The sequence below is a fragment of the Nematostella vectensis genome, chromosome 6 (assembly GCF_932526225.1).
Source record: "Nematostella vectensis chromosome 6, jaNemVect1.1, whole genome shotgun sequence".
NCBI classification, from domain to species: domain Eukaryota; kingdom Metazoa; phylum Cnidaria; class Anthozoa; order Actiniaria; family Edwardsiidae; genus Nematostella; species Nematostella vectensis.
The window spans coordinates 12,362,366-12,382,874 of record NC_064039.1 but is presented as its reverse complement, the minus strand read 5'-3'; the positions used below and the strand labels follow the sequence as shown (position 1 = coordinate 12,382,874).

Sequence of the window (20,509 nt, the reverse complement as noted above, 5' to 3'; positions counted from 1 at the left end):
CGTCTCTCTATTCGGTCTACTTCTACTTCTACTTTATTAACTGATAAAACCATGTCGGTATCACATCAGTATAAATAAATACAAGGTAAAAATATACAGATCTGTAATAATTTACATAACTTATACAATATATTCATAATTTGTAAAATAAATTTATAAAATAATTTTCAATAAAGTAATTCAATTAAATAATTTAGCTTAATTAATTTATAACTTGAATACTAGAACCACTGGCCATTATCAATTAAATGCTGCTGAAGCTTCTCTTTGAATTTGCCCTTTTCTTTTATGTCGGTAATTGAACCTGGTAAATTGTTCCAAAATTTTATAGACCACGGGAAAAAGCTATTTGCATGCTGGTTGCACTTGGAATGTGTTCTATGGAAGCGCTTGGAGTTGCCATTCCTTGAAGGCCGGTCCATCGGAACCAAGAAGGGCTCTCTCTCAATGTCCACAGTTCGGTCACTGAATAGAGAGACGCACGAGGCTCTGGAACCAGGGTACAAAGCCTGTGTCATGGAATTAAAATTTTAATATCTTGAAAATGGATTCCTACTACGCAACAAGCAAACCCTACCCCTGGGTACGACAGAGGCTCGAGCTTCACTCGTTTACTGACCGGGCTCGAGTTCAGTTCAGTTCAGCTCATTCTTTTTTAAACGTTTAGAAGTCTCAAATCTCATCCGATTTCATTTATGTTTTCAGATGATTATATTTAATCATCCATTTTTAATGGGCTACTGTTTTATTTTTATTTATCGGTAACCGATTTAAGGTTATTCAGACCAGTAGTTTGTGAAGTTTACAATATATTTCCAAAAATAACTTATGTTTTTTCTTTAAATTTGCGGAGAGACATGACTTAGGCATGATGGGGATCACTGGCAAGTCTTAAATGACCATGTAAACTTTTTTGTCCGCATACTCAATTTTCTCCCTTTGCTTCGGGCAACATTGCGTTATCCTTCAATTTGTCAAAAAAAAGTCAAATTGAAAAAAAAATGCTATAAAGAATTACTAACGCAAGCCTCCTTAAAAACCGATAGAATATTTTAATGTTTAAAAACATTTGAACAGGGTAAAGTCTCCTACACATGTTCCATGAATCTAGAACAAGTATACGGGCGTCCTGTATTATTAATACACACGTATCAGACATATGTATATTCCGTCAAACCAGGCTTCACATAGAAAATGCTGGGTATAGGATTAAAGAATTGAAGATATGAAGATCTGTGTATACTTTCTGCGTATAACCACCTTGGTAAACATATTATATGTATGAATATATTACATGCAAAGGTACATAATTCAACCCAAAAAGACAATCTTTAAATTATCACATTTGTGTCTGTCTCCGTATCTTCGTGTACTCGCAGAGTTTATTTTTCTCAAGCAGCTTCAATTATTTTTTTGGAAAGCAGAAAATTACTCCAGCAATCTGATTGTTATTTTCCGAATTTGAATTTTCAATTCTTGCTTCACTTCCATTTCCATCACAAAAACTAAACTTTACTCCCTCGCAAGTGACGTCACGCGTCAAAGGGTTACCATGGATACGAGTTGGGATCTCCGTGCGTACACTTATGGTGTACGTATCGCCGCTGGTCAGGCGCGCTCTAGGTGATAGCAGTACGTCTTGTATGCCGTCTTCATCAGTGCACTTGAGGTGGCCTTCAAACTCGGACACTTTTTGTCCGGATTTATCGGTCAAGATGACGTTAACTCTGTACTCCTCTTCGCTTTCATTGTCGACTTTGACAGAGAAAAAGCTGACACCAGCAAGAATCACCGGATAATCCACGGTGAGCAGAAGCTCAGACAATTCTTCTTCGTCGACACCATCATCCACCTCACGCCTGCGCAGCTCTGGGAAACCGATATACCTTTTGCACCTGTACAGCGGCGAATCGTCATGGCTTGATCCTGACTCTTTTTCCTTAGATACCTTAGACGTCCCACGGGGCCTGATTGGAAACTTTACATGGCATTTCTGAAATCCCGAGTTAAATCCGATATACATATTCGCGACTTCTTCGTACGTCAGATAGCCCGACCGAGCAACTTGATCCGTAAAATCTTTCATTGACATCAGCGGGAATCGGATGGAGTAAAACGTATCCCCGAGAACCTGCCGTCTGGCTTCAGCGGTCAGCGGCAGCTTCAATCGCTGGCATTCTTTGCCAGCCCAGCGTACCGCGGCGTTAAACAATGTCGTCTCCTTGGCAACAAGAGTGTCACGGCATAGAAAGGCAGTCAGTGTTCCGTGGTCGATTTCCACAAACGTGACATCATCGGCTATATTCTCGGCCCGTTTGTCCACAATGTCCCAGCATTGTTTCTCGAGACCCTTGCCGACTCCCAGCATACAACACTGGTCTAGGACAGTTAAGGAGTTGTCCACCGTTAGATTTGTGACAAGGAAATCGGTGCAGATATCGGCCAGGTGTGGAATTAGGTATTTGCGAGCCAGGTAAAGTACCTCCGGTGCTGTAATGGTTGTCAGCTGTACTTCGTCGTAATATAAGTACCGAAGAAGCTCCAGAAATGCGGCCGGTTCACACTCGGAGATCTCGATCTGGTAATAAGCAATAGATATGGCTAATAAATGACTATCAGACCAGCTTACTTTTTGTAAATTACATGCCATAGACTGTCCACTTGATACTTGCTCAGCCTATTTGATGTTTACCTGTTCACATAATAAATGCCCAGCTATTGGTTGTTTACTTTTATTTGATATATTCTCGGTTGCTAAGATATTTGTTAATATTATTTTACCTTCTAACGTGATAGCTGCTAAGGTATTTGCTAATATTTACATGTTCACGTGATAGCTGCTAAGGTATTTGCTAACATTTACAAGTTCATGTGATAGCTGCTAAGGTATTTGCTAACATTTACATGTTCATGTGATAGCTGCTAAGGTATTTGCTAAAATTTACCTGCTCACGTAATAGCTGCTAAGATATTGGTTAATATTTACCTGCTCACGTGATTACTGCTCAGATATATGCCAATATTTACCTGCTCACGTGTTAGCTGCTCCGCCTGTAACGCTCCAAAGGCGAAGAACATGGACGAGAACACAGGACTGCTAATTGACATGATGTACTTATGGGCCGGTATGGACTGCTTGGCCGACCGCCCCACCAAGAATCGGACATCGCTGAATAGCTCATTATTGAACATGTGCTTGTTGCGCTCGCGCAGGCTGCACATTGAGGTCTGCCACTGGTCATCCTCGGCCGTGTAACGCAGGCTCGCGCGCAAAGCGCCTTTTGCAGTGAAGGAGTCGTTTAACATCGGGGCGGAGTTGAGTTGGTCGCTCATCTGTGAATTGAATGAAGGTATAAATGCAAAGTCTTGCAAAGTCTGTAAATCATAGTGCGGTTGTTTTGAGCTGCGAGATGTAACGGAGTTATAGGTTGCGGTCCATACCGCTGAGGCTCACGGGACAGCGCGCTTATAGACTAAGCCAGCGCTGAGCAGTAAGTTGCTTCGTTGTTGTCAATAAGCCAGAGGGTTCTTTTCCAGAAAAGTTTTCTTTTTATTGGAAGATTTTATTTGTCGTCGCTTTCTAGCTTGATGGGTGCAGCATTTCTTCGATTATTTTGGCTTGCATTTCAAAAATTAACGTAATTCTTTTAAGAATTAAAAGTGCCTAATGAGAGCAATGACTTCCTTTCTGGTCAGATTTGAGGACCCTTAGACCAAGCTAGCGGGCCATATAGGAAACTATGGACCTGTTTCTGTACGCCCAAACAAATAGGACAATAAGATATTTTCTATACTGATCCGCTTACTTCAAATAACCTGGGCTCAGCAGTTCTTTGCATATCGAGATCTACGCCAAAAAAAAGTGCGATCATCGTTTCCATAGATACATTAAAAATAAGGTGAACGTATTTGCTATCATGGAAATATCAGCTCGTGACTTAGACCAAGCTAGCGGGCCATATAGGAAACTATGGACCTGTTTCTGTACGCCCAAACAAATAGGACAATAAGATATTTTCTATACTGGTCCGCTTACTTCAAATAACCTGGGCTCAGCAGTTCTTTGCATATCGAGATCTACGCCAAAAAAAGTGCGATCATCGTTTCCATAGACACATTAAAAATAAGGTGAACGTATTTGCTATCATGGAAATATCAGCTCGTGACTTAGACCAAGCTAGCGGGCCATATAGGAAACTATGAACCTGTTTCTGTACGCCCAAACAAATAGGACAATAAGATATTTTCTATACTGATCCGCTTACTTCAAATAACCTGGGCTCAGCAGTTCTTTGCATATCGAGATCTACGCCAAAAAAAAGTGCGATCATCGTTTCCATAGATACATTAAAAATAAGGTGAACGTATTTGCTATCATGGAAATATCAGCTCGTGACTTAGACCAAGCTAGCGGGCCATATAGGAAACTATGTACCTGTTTCTGTACGCCAAAACAAATAGGACAATAAGATATTTTCTATACTGATCCGCTTACTTCAAATAACCTGGGCTCAGCAGTTCTTTGCATATCGAGATCTACGCCAAAAAAAAGTGCGATCATCGTTTCCATAGATACATTAAAAATAAGGTGAACGTATTTGCTATCATGGAAATATCAGCTCGTGACTTAGACCAAGCTAGCGGGCCATATAGGAAACTATGTACCTGTTTCTGTACGCCAAAACAAATAGGACAATAAGATATTTTCTATACTGATCCGCTTACTTCAAATAACCTGGGCTCAGCAGTTCTTTGCATATCGAGATCTACGCCAAAAAAAAGTGCGATCATCGTTTCCATAGATACATTAAAAATAAGGTGAACGTATTTGCTATCATGGAAATATCAGCTCGTGTACGACGATTATTTATACCTGTCTTCTAGTGCAGGTGTGTTAAAGCAACAATAAAAAACTTTGTCGTTTTTTATCCTACTAGGTTACGCCCCGCCGAGCCTTTGCGAGTATTAGAATATGAAGCAATGAAATATTCATCGCCAAACAGAGTTTTCATGGACCAAAAGCGTCCCTAAAGTATGATAAAAACGCTGTATTTTTGGTTAACAAAGTTAAATTCGACAGTTCGAAGTGTAAAAATTCAAAGATTATTGGGTTTGATCTTTTGATCTCCGCAACTGAAATGAAATCTAATGGTGAAACGGTGGAATATCCTTACGAATGAAAATTACTGAACAAACATTTAAAAAGCATTAGAGTTCAATCTAATAAAACGCACCCAAACATATTATTCACCTACCTGTAAATCCGTTTACATAGCGGTTTTATAAATTGGAAAGCTGATAATCTCTTTTCTTTTGAAGGTTTAGTCTTTAGACATCTTTAACAAAAGCTTCCTCCAATCTAAGGCCCTGCGTTGACGCCAGGCCGTATTCGCGTGATATTGAGCTTTTTCAATAAATTTTCATGTAGGCGGTAAAAATATCATGGCTGGATTCTATAGTAATTACTTCTCACTCAAGACAGTAGGCCGTACCGATGATAAATCTCCGGGTGTAAACGTGTCTATCAGGGACAAAGGTATAAATATTTATTGGAAGCTACTCCAGATTCTATTATCACTTATTCTATTTTCCACATTGGAGTTTAGTTATACTTACGGTGCATAAATAAGGCGGCGGAACCAGAAACAGTCCCGCAAATAAAATAATAAAAAAAGGGCTTGCAAATCAGGGAAATATAGAAAATACACAGAGAGAAAAGGCATTTTTTTCCTATTTTCCAAGAAGGTCATCGCCTGTAGCTCGTAGATGGCGTATAAAGTTAATAATGCCAGTCGATCAATTCCAAGTTTTCTTACTAGTGTAACCCTCGTGATAATGTTTTCATAAAAAAACATCTCTCATTACAAGATGAATACATCTACTTACTATTTTCTGTAACTGTTACACACCCACTAAATCGCTTTTTTTTTCTCCTGTTGTTTTTGATGAAGTATTATGTAGTTTGTGGCTGTTCTTTCTCCTAAGCCTTGGCCATTCATAAAAAAAAATGTTTCGCCAGTCTCGGTGGAAATGATGGAGGTCCTTTATTTGCGGCGAATCTCATGCAGTGTGTTAACCCTATCGTATGTGCCAAAATGTAAACAACACCCTGCTTTGCCCAATAGACACTTCACAGCTAATAAGATATTCTCTTAAGCAAAATTGGTTTAAATCTTCATCGGAAACAAACAGGCTAGAAATTGGTACTATAATGTGGTTACTAAAAAGAAAATGGGTACTATTTTGCTTCAAATATAAGGCTTAAAATTATGTTGTGTAGAAGCCTTAAAGGAGCTAGAAACCTCAAAGAACAGCTAACGTACAATTTATGGACAGAACCTAATAATGCTTCAGGGACTGGTGGTGGTGATGGTGGGGGAGGGGGGGGGGGGGTGTGTGCGCAGTCATAGGCCTATCATGCGAAAAAGGAAGGTATTTGAGCAATCCTTCGATAAGAAATGGTCCACTTTTTGGCGGCCAAAGGGAGGGGAAGGGGGGTAGGTACTGCTTGAGTTAAGTGAGACTTCAGAGGATTTTTTTGTTGCGGTTTAAATAAAGCTATCGTAAAAACATTCTAGAATTTTCAGATTTTAAGCATTGCCGTTGCCGCACAGACAAAGAAAATCTTATTCGGGAGAGCACATTTCCTGCGAGACTTACACTCTTACTAGGTGCCTTTATAGCGATAGCATGGTCATACGCATACACACAAAAATAACTGAGCTTTGCATATGTAATGTTCAGTTCAGTCATTAAGTGCCACGTATTGCCAAGGCGGGGTTACTGTGGTGAATTGTAATATATACTGACGTCATTACCGATCACACTATTTCCTTTCCAATCAAAAGCGCGGTTTCATCAGTATAAACATGGCGGCCATCACCACAACAGTCTTTCTGTGAGCTAACACCACTTTTTACACCATAAACATGTCTTCATTGAAATAATGCCCAAACGAATAAGATGAGAAAGATCTGTTTTTCATCTGTGGTGAAATTTGTGGCATTCATGGCTACTTTTGCGAATGAATTTGGGAATGTCAGTTCGAATGGCTCTGAAAATGCATCAACTTCGAACGGGAAAGCTAAAGGAAAGAATATGTCTCGAATGGAATCATGGTAATTATATTATTCAAGAGACACTAATGTATTGTTAGATATCATATTGACTATGGTTTTGAATAACGTATTCGATTTTCTTTTAGTTCGCTTATAATTGTCAGTACATTAGATGGTAAACTTTCTGCTTTGGATGGAAACAACAACGGGGATTTGAAGTGGAGTCTGCCTGCGTTTTCAGGTCCTCTGTTGTCTTCTAGCCTCAGTTCCTTTCAGGTTAGTTTTTTTTAGTCATCTTCTCTAATCAAATTTTCGCTAAAATTAAACTAGTTGTTTGATCTTTTACTTTTACATTTTCGACATTTGTTATCAACCATGAGTCGTGAGTCATATTAAGACTTAAGACTTTGCTAAAAATGTAATTATCATTGTAGACTGGTAATAAAGTGCGAGTGATTCCATCCCTTGATGGCGGCTTGTACAGAGTAGCTGGAGATACTATTGAGGTTTGTGAAAGGGTATTATCTTTCACTTTTATTGTTTTCAGACTGTTGTGTACACATGTTGTGTAAATGTACGTAATGTCTTTATTATGTTAATTACACATGATTTTAGTACCATTTACATTTCAGACGCAGAGACAATTTACTAAAGATTTTTTTCCCTACAGTCTATTCCCTATACTGCTGACAGCCTTCTAGGCTCATTCCACAAACTCCAGGATGGTTCCATGCTAGTCGGAGGGAAGGAAGCAATATCATGCGGTATTGACCCCTATACAGGGAAAGTAAGGTATATCTGCTCTGCCGAGGGATGCAAGCTGTCCGAGGATGAGGAAAATGGGCATGTCCAGAATAAAGATGTTCTTGTAGTGAAGAGAACTCAGCAAACAGTCAGGGCAGTGGATCAGCGGACCGGTTCAGAAAGGTAGTAATATAATGGGATGTTATTAACCACAGCTAACCATGCATGTCAATGCTCTATTTTCAAAAATTAATCTGGTCAATCATTTTGTTGCTTGTAGAGTTATTGGAATTATCCTATAAGATATAAGTCAAAGCTTTCTAGAAAAGACAAGGACACAGCCTATGTACCCAGGAAATCATACATCACAAGGCTGAATAAATGCTTAAAGAGTAAATAAAGCCAAACCTCAAACTATTTTTGTTGAAGGAGCTAAAACTCAAATATTAATTTTATAATCTCAGATGGAACTTTTCTGTTGGTCAACAAGATGTAAACTTTCTAGAGGGTATAGGTGAAGAAGGTGACAACAAGTGCGCAATGCCTGATGCCGAGGTGTCGACAGAATGGGATCTAAGGATCTCTATTCCTGATGGGCTCATTGCTGCTGTACAGCCTCAGGCTTCAGGAGATATTGCTAATGAGGTTGTACTGTGGAGTCATAAATTTGAAGCACCAATTGCAGCTATCTGGACTTTGCATGGGGATTATCTCAAAAGTGTGGACTTATTCAGTGATGAGATTATGCCAGGGCTGCGTGATGGCCTACCCAACCAGGACACGGCAGAAGCTAAACCCATTATGTATCTAGGTGAGAGATCATTTTACTCTCAGTGCTTATAAGTTTCCTGTTGCAAGGTGAAGATTTATTTGAGGGCCATTTCTATTTTGAGTATTATTGGGTCATTTCTTGATTATTTTTAGGGGAGGGAAAAGGAAAGCGGACGGCATGAAAGCTTAATCTCCAAATACATTATGTTATTTACTGTTAGTGCACTACATGATCTGTTTCTACAGTCAAAGGCTCTGTGAGCCAACTCGTGAATGCAAATGTATTTTCCTTGTTATTTTCTTGTGTGCATAAGAGATATACAATGTACAGTAAACTGAACAAAGTATGAACACATCCAAGATGTATGAACACCAAGTATGAACACATCTTTCCCTTTTTTTCTTTTTGATGTGATGACACACTAAGAAGAGTATTATTAATTATTATTATAATTATAAAAAGTAGGTACTGGCGCACATAGACAAGTGGTCGAAACCACTATACTACAGTGGCATTGCTGAAATGACATTAGACTAAAATTAGTTTTAATACTAAATGGAATACTGTACTAATATAACTTGAGTTGGGTTAAGTAACACACATTGATTTACAGTAAAAATGATCATGCATTAATGTAAACTGTTGACAAAAGACAAAGTACAAAAATACCACAACAAAAAATGGGGTACCATTTTTTCCCCGCATACAACCCATTGTTCTATGCAGAAATCAATAATACTAAATATATTAACCTATGTACTCTCTCAATTCAGGTTCCCATGAAGGTCAAGTATACATCCAGCCCTCCCATCCAATCATAAACACCCTTGATCCTGCTATCAAGATACATTCCCAAACAAATGATGGTAGCCAAAGGAAACCCAGGACAATCAGCTGGCAACCCAAGCTTGCAACATCAGCATCTCGCACACCAACTGTCGTGTCTAAAGAGGTTGCCGTTTGGAATCCAGTCGAGTATCCATTTGGTAGGTACAGTATCAGAGTTATACATGGATGTCAGAACCAATGGGAGGAATCAAAGGGACAGTGTTTCTCCTATGATTCCCTGGGTTACAATAAGCTCAGAGTGATTTTTAACCCATATTTTTATTTAGTGCTGGTTGGTGTAGTGGCAGTGGTATAGTGGTAGCTACCAGGCTGAAAATTCAACACCAGAAAATGCATCTCCTTGTTGCTTGGGGGTAATATGCTAGGTGATAATGTTTCCCCTCTATTATTTTTGGCTTGAAAAAGTGCTGCCCCAATATATTTTTTGCTTCTTCCAGTTTTGTTTGTGTACTATATCAGCAGCTGTGCTGTGATTGCCTAGTGCTGTCAGACCTTCCAGTCTTATTCACAGCAATTCATAACTAGCGCAATTTAAACTAATGTATACTTCCTGGGTTCCAGACAATGGGTACTACTTCTATGGTGACGTCCAGCCAGTTATTCCACCTCACCACAGAGCGTTACCAAATGGACATGGTACAGACAACCAGACCATAAACAACAAGGATAATAAGAAGCCCCCTCCTAACAGTCATGCCATGGAGTACTGGTAAATGCTTTTGATGCTCACATCCTAATCTATATTTTATAGCCAAATTTGTTGTTGTGCGCCCTTGGTGAATCCATAATATCACGTTTTGTTTGGGGACAGCACAAAGTCAATCAACCACCACCATTGCGTCATAAACCATTTGACCAACACAGCAAGGTAATTGATTGGTTATGGTTGTATTATTGATTACGTGCTATTCCCAGATGATCAATTGATTTGAATTCTCAGTGGCCACAAAACGACAAATCAGCTATAATTATTAGAAACCTAATAGTATTGTCAGTGACAAATGATGCACTCCAATGGTTAAACTTATAGGGGCCAAAAAGGTGTAAAGACCCCCTCACAGTGTGCAAACTGTTAACTATTTGATACTATATTGTGATGAAAGACTATGTTTAAAAAAAAAACAATTAGAAGTGAGAGCTGAGGACTATCCATATGATTGCCTCATACTCTGTATTTTGAAATTAGAAACAAATTGATAACACGCTTACTGGGTTCAACCATTAATTTGAATTTCATTACTCGTTCTATTTTTTTTAAGCTGTTAACCTACTTGGTACTTCTGTTACAGGAAGGGCGCTATGGCTGTAGTGGTAGTGTTTGCTGCATTCGCACAGCTGGTCCTTAAGTTTCTTGTCACACCTGCAAAACCGGTAAGATCCTCCACAACAATGTTGTGAAACAGTTCTAATAATAGTAGCGCCAAGTGTGCTGAATGTCAGCCCTTCTATACCTGCAGGCCCCCTCTACAGCACTTCAGAGATTGCCTTCCTCATCCGCCTCTACTATCACTGGCTCTTCTGAGACACTCATGCAGGTGAATGAATGTTTTCAGTTGTTATTGATAAAAAAAGGGTATAAAAACAAGAGCTTAGCAAATGCAACTTGTACTGCTTAAACCAAAGAAACGATGGTCATCATTGTCCTTTCCTAACTTCAGCTTTCTCCGAGCTCTGCAAGTCTGTCATTAAATGCCAGCTTTTCTTCAAGGTAATCATTTCTTGTCATAGTTATTTTTTCTTTTTAATTATCAGGTATACTTTCAAGGAGTGTTATTTATTATTAACGCTCCTTGAAAATAAAGAAAAAACACAAAATAAATCAAATTTCAAGCTTGAGCATAGGGGAAGGGGTTGCTTATTGTGAAAGGTGTGGCTTACGAGGGCGCATTTATGTCATTTGTTCTTTGTCAAGGTACCTGACTGACTTTGAGCATGAGCTCTGCCTGGGAAAAGGAGGCTTTGGTTTAGTATTCCAAGCCAGAAACAAGGTGGACGACTGCCAATATGCCATCAAAAGAGTCCGGCTGCCAAACTGGTGGGTAAGATGGTATTATTATACCCATAACAAATGGCAGTCAATTTCATGGCAGTCAATTTCATGACAGCTTACAACACTCTGAAATGAAGTATCTTTCAGTAGCATTTCTTTTTGTCATCACTGTTCCATGCTAATGACTCGATTTTCAAACAATGTTCCTTGCTGTCTTTTGTGAGTATGCATGATTTTCCAGCTGTGCATTTTGAACTTACACCATCTTTGCAAATGAAATACGATAAAAAACATTGTGATTATTTTCTATATTCTCTATATTCTCCACAGTGATGAAGCAAGGGCCAAAGTGATGCGTGAGGTGAAGGCCCTTGCCAAGCTAGAACATTCTGGGATTGTTCGCTACTTCAATGCTTGGTTTGAAGCACCCCCTGTTGGATGGCAGGAGGAGCTTGATGAAAAAATGGTTGATGATGGGTGAGGGAGATATATTTTATAAACTTAACTTGTATTGCAGAACATATCCTCTTTACCACTACTGTTTTGCAAAAAAATATATCTCTTGGTTATGCTTGTTTTCTTATTTATTTTGGATATCAAGTAAATAATTGAACCTTAGTTCAGCTACAAGGAGGAGGAGACCAAATCTTCTCCCTTCTTTTCTAGAAAATACTGTGGGATTGGTGATGATGTATTGTCTACTGGAGGCCTTGTAATGCATGACATCTCACACCATGATAACATTTACAAGCAGAAAGCTCCAAGAAATGGTAAGCTAGCCCCTCTTAATTAAGGCTTGGCTAGAGGTTAATTATCTTGTTTGTCGAACATTGAAATCAGCTTCCTTTTAAACATGAGGGCATTACTTTTTCTGGTTTCATGAAAGAAACTTTGAGTCCTTATTTGATAATTAGCACAGAGCATTTGCAAGATTAACTCCTAAATTGCTAACAGGTAGGTTCAACCATAGTCCAACACAAATGTTTGTTGATAAAAATGTTTTAAACTTTTTGCGAAGCGTTGTGGAAGCCATTTGAGTGTCATGGTTTGATAGCGGGTAAACACAATGTCATCTGCGTGTTGACAAACTTGTTTTCATAGCTGGGCTGTTAGTCTCATTTGCGCTATGGGCGTACTGTGCATAGTGTTTTGTTGGCCCTTACAACTTTCAGTACCGCCTGCTTCATGTTAGATTGATTGTTTTGTCCCTCTCTCAATATTAGGGCTTATTTCTGATCCTGATGGTAAGAAAATCCGCCAAAGAAAATCCACAAGCTCAAGTAGCAAATCCCATCACTCAGATTGTACTTCTGCTGAACACAACCGCCACAACACAATTACCGAGGACTTGAACCTGGACATTCCCTTTGACGTCCAACAGCTTGAGAATGAAGCCTTCTTGCCAGAGGATGAGAGTGGTTCATTTGGGATCGAGTTTGCTGAGTCTAGTGGTTCTCACACTTCGCCTGGGCAGAGCTCACATGTTGGTGTCGAGGATGTGTCAGAATCAAGTGGAATTGTTTTCAAGCACTCTAGCAATGGGGTGAGTTATCCTAAACTCCCAGTACTTCCTTGTGCATGATAAACACTTGTGAAGAGCATTTATACAGTTGAAGCATAAGATATAGCCTTATTGACTATTATTTAAGTGAGTGGGAAGCCATAGAAATACTGAAGGTGGGCAAAGGGTCATGCCCCATATGATTCTTTGATTACCTACCACTACCCCTGCCTGGCAGTGTTTGCTTGAAAAGAACTTTGAGATCTAAAATGTTAAAGCCGCATTGTCACCAGTTCACTTCCGGAGGTCCGACGGAAACCTCAACCGTTAAAAGACAAAAGAATCTATTAAAATCCGAGATATTAAACAGGTCATCCGCTTAAAATTATCAATCACATCCTCAAAGAAACTTCCAATAAACACACTGCTTTCAATATTTTGAAATATTTTTTGCGTTTTCCGTTAAAAATCATCGGATATTATTAGGTAATCGACCTGAAGTAAACTGGTGACAATGCGGCTTTAAATTCATGATATTTTGTTAAAGTCTCATATTGTATGGATAAGTGTTTTATTTGATTTTCATTGATAGGAAGCTGCCATTCCTGTAAGAAACAGCAGCAAATCTTTGTGTAGCCGTGGTAGCCACTCCTCCACTGATAGTGACTCGCACATTTCACCCTCTTTCACAACATCAGGCCAGTCACTTCTTTCAGGTATGCTAAAGATTTCCTTCTCTCAATCACCTCTGACTTTGTCCCCATCTAATACCTTTTCTCAGACGTGCCTCAGTAGCTTTTCTTGTACATTAGTCATGATCAAGCAGGGGGTCAATTATAGCATCCAAGTTTACCCTTGTATAATATAGAAAGAGCTGTTTACTTTCAAATTTTGCCACTCTTCCTCATTCACTTACATTTTCCCCCTCAATGCCTATATTTTGTATCTACCTAATACTTGCCAACCTTGAAAGCTAAATAAATAGGAGATTGTGCTTCAAATACAAGAACGGAATAAGAAGTTCTGGATGAATGTATATCTCCAGGGAGATGAAGACTAAAAATGCAATACAATTCAATACAATAATCCTTGTTTATAGAGGGTAGCATATTAACCGAATTAACAGTTTTCTAACATATGGCCCTCGTAAGCATTGTAAGCACTGTCACTGGAGGTGGTCACTGCCAGAGGGTTTATTGCGTCTCCAGTGGTTCTTTTACGTCCCTTTGGTTCAGGTTAGTGTAGGGCAGCATGAAGAGACAGGAGTCTCTTGGCAGACTTGGCAGGTATGCTAACTGTGTAATATAGAATCCTTATTTTTCTGCTGCTGCTGTAATTAAGGGATATAGTGAAGGTTTTTTAGGGAATAGTGAATTAGAGATAATTAGTGTTAGTTACTTTTAAAATTAAAATTGTCTGGTTTTTTTTGCTTGTTTTTCATCAGGGAAGCACCACAAGTGTGGCAACAAAAACTGCACCAGTGACATCCTGTCTGCACCCCTCTACCTCTACATACAGATGCAGCTATGTCAGCGTGAGAGCCTCAAGGATTGGCTAAAAAATAACAGCACCAGGGAAGATATCTTCTGTTTCAATGTGTTTGAACAGGTTAGAAAGAAAAAAGCATTTTATCAATAACTGGCATTTAGTATTAACTGAATCAAAGGTCACAACAAGTTGAAATTTTGCTTCTTAAAAATAGCTATAGCTAAGTTCAATCGTTGAATTATCCATGACCCGTATCCAATGCAAATGCGTGCAAATGAAAATAAAACAATTGCCTTGATTCATTTGCATGCATTTGCGTCGAATACGGCTCATGGATAATACGACGTTTGAACCTAGGCTAAAACGTTTCTTGTGTTTGACTACATTCTTTTCTTTCTCGCAGATTGTGAATGCAGTGGAGTATTTCCACAACCGCGGTATGATGCATCGGGACCTTAAGGTGGGTTAACCATTTTCTACTGTGATTCTGAATAACCCATTTGTCCATTAATTTACAATTTTATTTTTTAGAGATTTCAGACATAAATTGTTTGTTATTTTCATGTTTAGCCCTCCAATATCTTCTTTTCCTTGGATGGGCTGGTGAAAGTTGGTGACTTTGGTCTTGTGACAGCCACAAAGCAAGACAACATCCATGAAATACAAGAGACAGGTATTGCAACCAGTGGTGTAACGTACATATAATCATGAATATTAGGGGGACCTTATTGTCTAATGAAAAATTGTGATTGAAACACACTGAAAGCCAAATGATTGGCTTTCAAAATTATTGGGCAGGGTGTATGTGTACCCAGTGTATCTAAAAAATCCTCTAATTATGTTGAAAATGACAATGTTTGCAAATCCTATTTTATCATTGCAGACAATCCTGGTGATCTTGATGGTAACCACACAGGACAAGTTGGTACTCAACTTTACATGAGCCCAGAACAGGTACAGCATTGTGCATGATCTTGTTTTCCTCTTCTTGATTGATATTTCAATACTATTTGGTTCTCCTTCAGATTGAAGGCAAAGCTTACTCGTTCAAGGTAGACATCTTCTCACTTGGCCTCATCCTGTTTGAGCTGTTTCATCCTTTCAGTACAGAAATGGAAAGAATTAAGGTAATATTGATTTGATTATCCCTTCCTTTAAACTGCAACTAAATAAAAATGTCTATCATTTGGGGTTCAAGTTTCTGTTTTTTAAAATTTCCTTCAATCCTGAAATTTTATCAGTTCAACTGCATCACAGGTGCACAGTCAAAACTTGTTTAAAAGTGAAATCAGTTATGAGCGGGACAAATTGACAAAATTTCATCCAAGGTCAAGCTTATTTGCAAACCATTACCACAAAAGGACAGGAAATTGTGTAAAGGAATATGTAAAAATAATTCAGAAAAAAGGTAGATATAAAACGATACAATTATTTGGACTATATATATATATTTTGCACAAAATGTTGGCTTTTTCCCTTCAGTTACACTCCTGAAACTTGTGTTGTGTAAAGATATACTAAAAACTTTTTCCACAACTTATCCTGTAGTTTTTATCATTAATATAATAAGGCTAGATCTAATCTTTTAAACATCTTTGCTCAGGTAATGAGCAACGTCAAGAAGCGCATTATGCCAGCTGAATTCAAGACCAGCATGACTTTGCAGGTAAGAGTGAAGTGTGTTAGTAGTATAAAAGGTCAAATTACAATAAAATTTGAATCAGAGACCAGTTACCACCTCTCTGATAATAATCAATTTTTATTGGTACTCGTTATGCCTTGGCACTACGTCTTGTTGTTAAGTGTACAATACATCAGTAGAAGCTTTACAGGTCTATATCTTGATGTCAACTTAAATAAAAAAATTATACATCAATGCAAGCTATAATACCTACGTAGAAATACCTAGGACAATTGTGGGAACCTCCCCACTCAAATCCTGGCAAATGGCCTTTTGTGGCAGCTAGAAAATCACTATGTGATAGAATCCTTAGGTCTTTTAGCCAGGTGTCTAAAAATTTTAAAGTTTCATATTTTAAATATACTTTCTAATTTAAATGTGTTCTTTTGCAAGAGCATTGTTGTCACGTCCTTAAGATGCCAGCATACCAATCAGAGATGCTCTCTTTTTTCTACTTTCCAAACAGTAGTGAAATCCTACCGTGCTATTGTCAAAGGTGCAAGGCGGTGTCGAATCTCTTTAGACCCAGTGATATTGCTCTTTTACAGTATAACTATTAGTTTGGTATTGCATCAAGTTAATTGCAGCAATTCAATAAAATGCAAATGCTGTTTGCAGTCTCAGCTTGTGACGTGGATGACATCAGATCTCCCTACAGAGAGGCCAACAGCTGCAGAGATCCAGTCGAGTGATATCTATAAAAACATCATTACCCTATCCAAGCAAGGCACCAAAGTCAAGTCTGAATAAGACAGAGCAATGGCAATAAGTCAATGTACAAAATAGATTAAAAGATATTTAAAACCTTGTGTGAAGGGTATGAATCAGACTGAAAAAACACCCAAAACTGATACATGGAAAATTCATTGGGTTGACTCATATATGACTAATATAGGATACACCACAAAACATTGTTTTGTACCCTGTTTTGTACATTATAGTACTGTTCAATATTGTTGTCTAAAGCTCATATAATTTTAAATATTATTGTGAGGTGTTGTAGATTAGGATGGGAGAGGAATTTAGATGCCATTTAGTCTTTGCAATAGGAGATTGTCTATGCCATTCTTTATAAGTTGGCTTTCTTCTGTGGGTTGGAAAAAGGGGTCAAAACCCATTATGCACACTATGCAGGGTACAGTCTAGTCTGCATTGCAGCTGCTCTTAGTGTCATACAGGGGAAGCCTTTCCAGTCCATCCCTGACACTAAAAGGTGCTACTAAGCTTACTGTCAAATTTCTTTTGCACAGTGATATATTGTACTCATGTGCAACCTACTTGGTTTATATTCAAGGTCTTGTTTATTGTGAAACAGAAAAAGACATAGTACATATTTGTATATTTTGTAGTTTTATATGTTTATTTTGTAAAAATAGATTTAAAAGAATAAATAGACTGTTTACATATACAAAGTATGGAATTGCAAACAAGGCATTAAATAGCTGTTCAACGAGTCAGGATCATTTTAAATCTCAAATGGTAAACGTTTTGATTTCCACTTGTGCTTTGTCTGCCATTTCTTATAATGGCAGCCATTTGGCTATGAGAATCCACATTGCTAGGTAACTTGGATGTCTTCAGTTACCATATCATTCATGGTCTTTGTGCAAGCTTCACAATCCTCCACGATCTTGTTCAAGGTGTCTACTGTCTCCGGGTTGAACATAGTCACCACATCCACGTTTAACATGTGACATTTCACTGAAACAGAATAATGTCAGCTACCTTGGGTGTGGCCACTTGTGGGGGAGGGAGGTCATATAAACTAACTGCATTTGACTATACCAGTAATAAAAAGGAATGGTATTTAGTTACTAGGCAACCAAGTCATTAGGAAACCGTTCACTTTGACAGTGACACTGTCTGATAACCTAAGATGTTTGCCTAAATAGATCTGTATGTTTTTCCTATGTACTTTCTTTTTACTCCATTTAAAAAAAAATTATAGGAACATGGCACATTTCTCTAGAAGAATAATAAAATAAAGCATCAGAAATTTGAGAGGGAAAAGTTGGAGGATGCTGTGTTTCATACTAAGGCCTACACACCACTGGCAGCTCGAAGCTTGTGTTTGACTGCATCCAGGCTTTTCTCTATCTCTGTGATCTGTGTCATCATTACAGAGTACTGGTCTGAGCAATCTAATGGGTGGAGTCATTTAAAAACAAAAGAAAGGGGGTTTGATTTTAAACTGCACAGGACCTGCAATATTTATGCAAATGGTATTGTACTTAATTTGACTCAGCAATCACATTCCAATCTCAAGGTGGTTTCCATATGATCGCATGACCTGGTTTCTTTCTTATGGAAACCAGGCTTTAAGACCCTCCCTAGAAATACACACCTTCATTACATGGAACTTCGTCAGAGGCTTTTAATTGATCCTGAGTTTAGAACAAAAAATAATACGGTCAGAAGAGCAAACTGCGTTTGTTTGTTGGTTTGCATCGCTTGCCTGTCTTGTTAAAGTAATTATCAGATTTTTTATTTGTCAAGTGAATTTGAGGGAGTAAAACATATTGGCCGGATCAGTTATGGTGGCATTCAATATTTGTATGACATCAACTCGTAACCCACCTTCCACGACAATTGGCCAGTCACGTCACTACAACAACAACAACAAAAATGATAATAACCATATTCAGTTGCACTAAATAAAGAACATTTTCTTTGGAGATTAAAATCCTCGCTGGTTAGGATTTCTTAAAACGATTGAATACATTCTTTTTTTTATAACGTCTAATTTTCAGTTGAGACTGGGTCGTTTTTATTTTTGGAGCAATTTAAGGCTGAATATTTTTTTAACGATGTGCATTTGAGAATACAATACCCAATGAATTAGGAAGAGAATTACACAAATGATCAATAGCAATAATATTTAAGGGTGTATTATGAACACAATTCGATTCAGCATTTTAGAACACAACACACAAACAAAACTCAACATTTTGCTGCTATTTCAGCCACGGCATGTTCTTAGCATGTTTCTAAAATTTGGTGAAATCTCAGGCTGGACGTTCTTATAAAAAAGATTCTTATAAAAAAGGAGTGTATTTGACAGAATTTTTTATTGGGACAACATTTCGGTTTGTACACCTGCCTCGAATCAAGCTAATGTTTCTCATCGTGATCGATATGATAATTCATTCTCTCAGCTGGGTATTATCACCACATGTAAACTATATTCGCGTTGCGATAAACACAACCTTGCATAAAGAGAATATATAAGTAAGCTTACTTTAATTCTCTCTCTCTCCTTGTCAATGTGAAAATTTATTTTATTTAAATCCTCCATATACGAGAGGTTTTTCCTTTTTCCCCTTAGTAAGCTTTATGATTAACTATGTTGTAGGCGTTAATTCTCTATTTCAAGGAGGCTTTAAACCCCTACCCTTGGATTTTATGCTGGTCCACCTCCATCGCTTGATGATCCAAACAGAAAAACCTTTTTTGCTGAAAAAAAAAAAAAGAACAAGTTCAAATTGAACTTTAAAAGCTTAATCTAGGGTTAAGGGATTAAGATATTTTTAAGGTTTATTTCGATAGTTTAAGAATTGGTTTCGACACCATTAGCGTTTGTATTTGGAATTTGATAAATTATGCATAATTTTGAGCAGTGTTAATGAAAAGAGGAGTTATTTTATTTAGTTTGTTCAATATTCCAGTGCGGAAGTGAAGAAGAAAGGCTATGGTTAGAGATTAGGTTTGAAGACAAACGAAAGTGAATTTTAAATAGAGTGTGTACGGAACATTATACTTTTTTCGTTTCTGTTGGCCTTGAAATCCTAAATTTATAACTGGTAGTATGGTTGGCAAGCGTTGTTTGTGAATTTAAAGTGAAACTAATTATTCTCAATCACGATGAAAATTATTTGAAAGGATACCGAAAACCATAGAATTTAATCTTTAAAACATTCAATTTGAATATTTATTTTTCCGAAAAGCTAGGCATACGGAAACTTTTTTTTAAATTGACACAATATCTCACAGTAACTTACAGATGTTGAAGATTGTTGTCCCACCAGCTCGTTACGATTCACTTGCATATTTCGCATACACAAAATAAACCATTGTCCCTAAAACAAGCAGAACTAAAAACAGGAAGAACGACACTAGAACCCTGAAATGGAATGGTGTCTTTTGGCGATTCTGAAGGCGTGTAGTTCGAGCCTGATTTTCGGGTTCTAGTTGAAGGATCTCGTCTTGAGGGCCTTCTAGTAGATCCGTTATCTCGTCACGCGCTCGCCGCCCACACCATTTTCGCGGGAAAATATCCAAGCGCGCGAAATCGCTTTGCTAGTACCGCAACAACTAGATGAATTATGCATGAGAACAATTTAAAATTATTGTACAGCGATTGGCTATGTGTTCAAATAATACATTGAACGGCTCGCGTTGATCATTATCTGATTGGCAAATAGAAAAT

The 20,509-nt window shown here is 38.1% G+C and overlaps 3 protein-coding genes across 6 annotated transcripts; 1 reads left to right on the top strand and 2 right to left on the bottom strand.

Annotated features, from left to right (window-relative positions):
- Positions 1 to 17: 17 nt before the first annotated feature.
- Positions 18 to 6,072, bottom strand: LOC5521038 (BTB/POZ domain-containing protein 3). Of its 2 annotated transcripts, none has more exons than XM_032366113.2 (3): positions 5,887 to 6,072; positions 3,028 to 3,333; positions 18 to 2,578 (listed from the first exon to the last, which is right to left on the bottom strand). In XM_032366113.2, the coding sequence occupies exons 2-3, from the start codon at positions 3,331 to 3,333 to the stop codon at positions 1,406 to 1,408; spliced, it is 1,479 nt and encodes a 492-aa protein (XP_032222004.2). In that variant the 5' UTR covers positions 5,887 to 6,072; the 3' UTR covers positions 18 to 1,405. The 2 variants fall into 2 exon arrangements, with proteins under 2 accessions (XP_032222004.2, XP_001640741.3); XM_001640691.3 differs by lacking the exon at positions 5,887 to 6,072 and adding an exon at positions 5,256 to 5,524.
- A 770-nt stretch (positions 6,073 to 6,842) lies between these two features.
- Positions 6,843 to 17,536, top strand: LOC5520932 (eukaryotic translation initiation factor 2-alpha kinase 3). Its single transcript, XM_032366112.2, has 22 exons — positions 6,843 to 7,118; positions 7,205 to 7,334; positions 7,493 to 7,564; positions 7,729 to 7,985; positions 8,267 to 8,613; positions 9,348 to 9,560; positions 9,985 to 10,132; positions 10,713 to 10,794; positions 10,881 to 10,958; positions 11,082 to 11,131; positions 11,336 to 11,458; positions 11,744 to 11,890; positions 12,080 to 12,183; positions 12,637 to 12,956; positions 13,507 to 13,630; positions 14,359 to 14,522; positions 14,806 to 14,862; positions 14,973 to 15,075; positions 15,286 to 15,356; positions 15,428 to 15,529; positions 16,006 to 16,068; positions 16,702 to 17,536. Exons 1-22 carry the CDS (start codon positions 6,964 to 6,966, stop codon positions 16,831 to 16,833), a joined length of 3,042 nt encoding a protein of 1,013 aa, XP_032222003.2. The 5' UTR covers positions 6,843 to 6,963; the 3' UTR covers positions 16,834 to 17,536.
- Positions 17,423 to 20,417, bottom strand: LOC5520931. 3 transcript variants are annotated; one of them, XM_032366118.2, is made up of 6 exons: positions 20,082 to 20,394; positions 19,475 to 19,536; positions 18,661 to 18,688; positions 18,428 to 18,467; positions 18,132 to 18,227; positions 17,423 to 17,784 (listed from the first exon to the last, which is right to left on the bottom strand). In XM_032366118.2, the coding sequence occupies exons 1-6, from the start codon at positions 20,136 to 20,138 to the stop codon at positions 17,642 to 17,644; spliced, it is 426 nt and encodes a 141-aa protein (XP_032222009.1). In that variant the 5' UTR covers positions 20,139 to 20,394; the 3' UTR covers positions 17,423 to 17,641. The 3 variants fall into 3 exon arrangements, with proteins under 3 accessions (XP_032222009.1, XP_001640740.1, XP_032222010.1); XM_001640690.3 differs by having other exon boundaries at positions 18,132 to 18,224; positions 20,082 to 20,385; XM_032366119.2 differs by lacking the exon at positions 18,132 to 18,227 and having other exon boundaries at positions 20,082 to 20,417.
- Positions 20,418 to 20,509: the final 92 nt, after the last annotated feature.

What these genes read in the sequence shown, in the direction of transcription:
- LOC5521038 (XM_032366113.2), bottom strand. Translation starts at nt 3,333, where the DNA reads ATGAGCGACCAACTCAACTCCGCCCCGATGTTAAACGACTCCTTCACT. An exon ending in AGCAGCTAACACGTGAGCAG is followed by an intron (nt 2,579 to 3,027) that starts GTAAATATTGGC and finishes GCTTATTACCAG; the next exon opens with ATCGAGATCTCCGAGTGTGA.
- LOC5520932 (XM_032366112.2), top strand. Translation starts at nt 6,964, where the DNA reads ATGAGAAAGATCTGTTTTTCATCTGTGGTGAAATTTGTGGCATTCATG. An exon ending in AGGCCAGTCACTTCTTTCAG is followed by an intron (nt 13,631 to 14,358) that starts GTATGCTAAAGA and finishes GTTTTTCATCAG; the next exon opens with GGAAGCACCACAAGTGTGGC. An exon ending in CAGAAATGGAAAGAATTAAG is followed by an intron (nt 15,530 to 16,005) that starts GTAATATTGATT and finishes ATCTTTGCTCAG; the next exon opens with GTAATGAGCAACGTCAAGAA.
- LOC5520931 (XM_032366118.2), bottom strand. Translation starts at nt 20,138, where the DNA reads ATGCGAAATATGCAAGTGAATCGTAACGAGCTGGTGGGACAACAATCT. An exon ending in GACCAGCATAAAATCCAAGG is followed by an intron (nt 18,689 to 19,474) that starts GTAGGGGTTTAA and finishes TTGTTGTTGTAG; the next exon opens with TGACGTGACTGGCCAATTGT. An exon ending in CAAGCTTCGAGCTGCCAGTG is followed by an intron (nt 17,785 to 18,131) that starts GTGTGTAGGCCT and finishes ATTCTGTTTCAG; the next exon opens with TGAAATGTCACATGTTAAAC.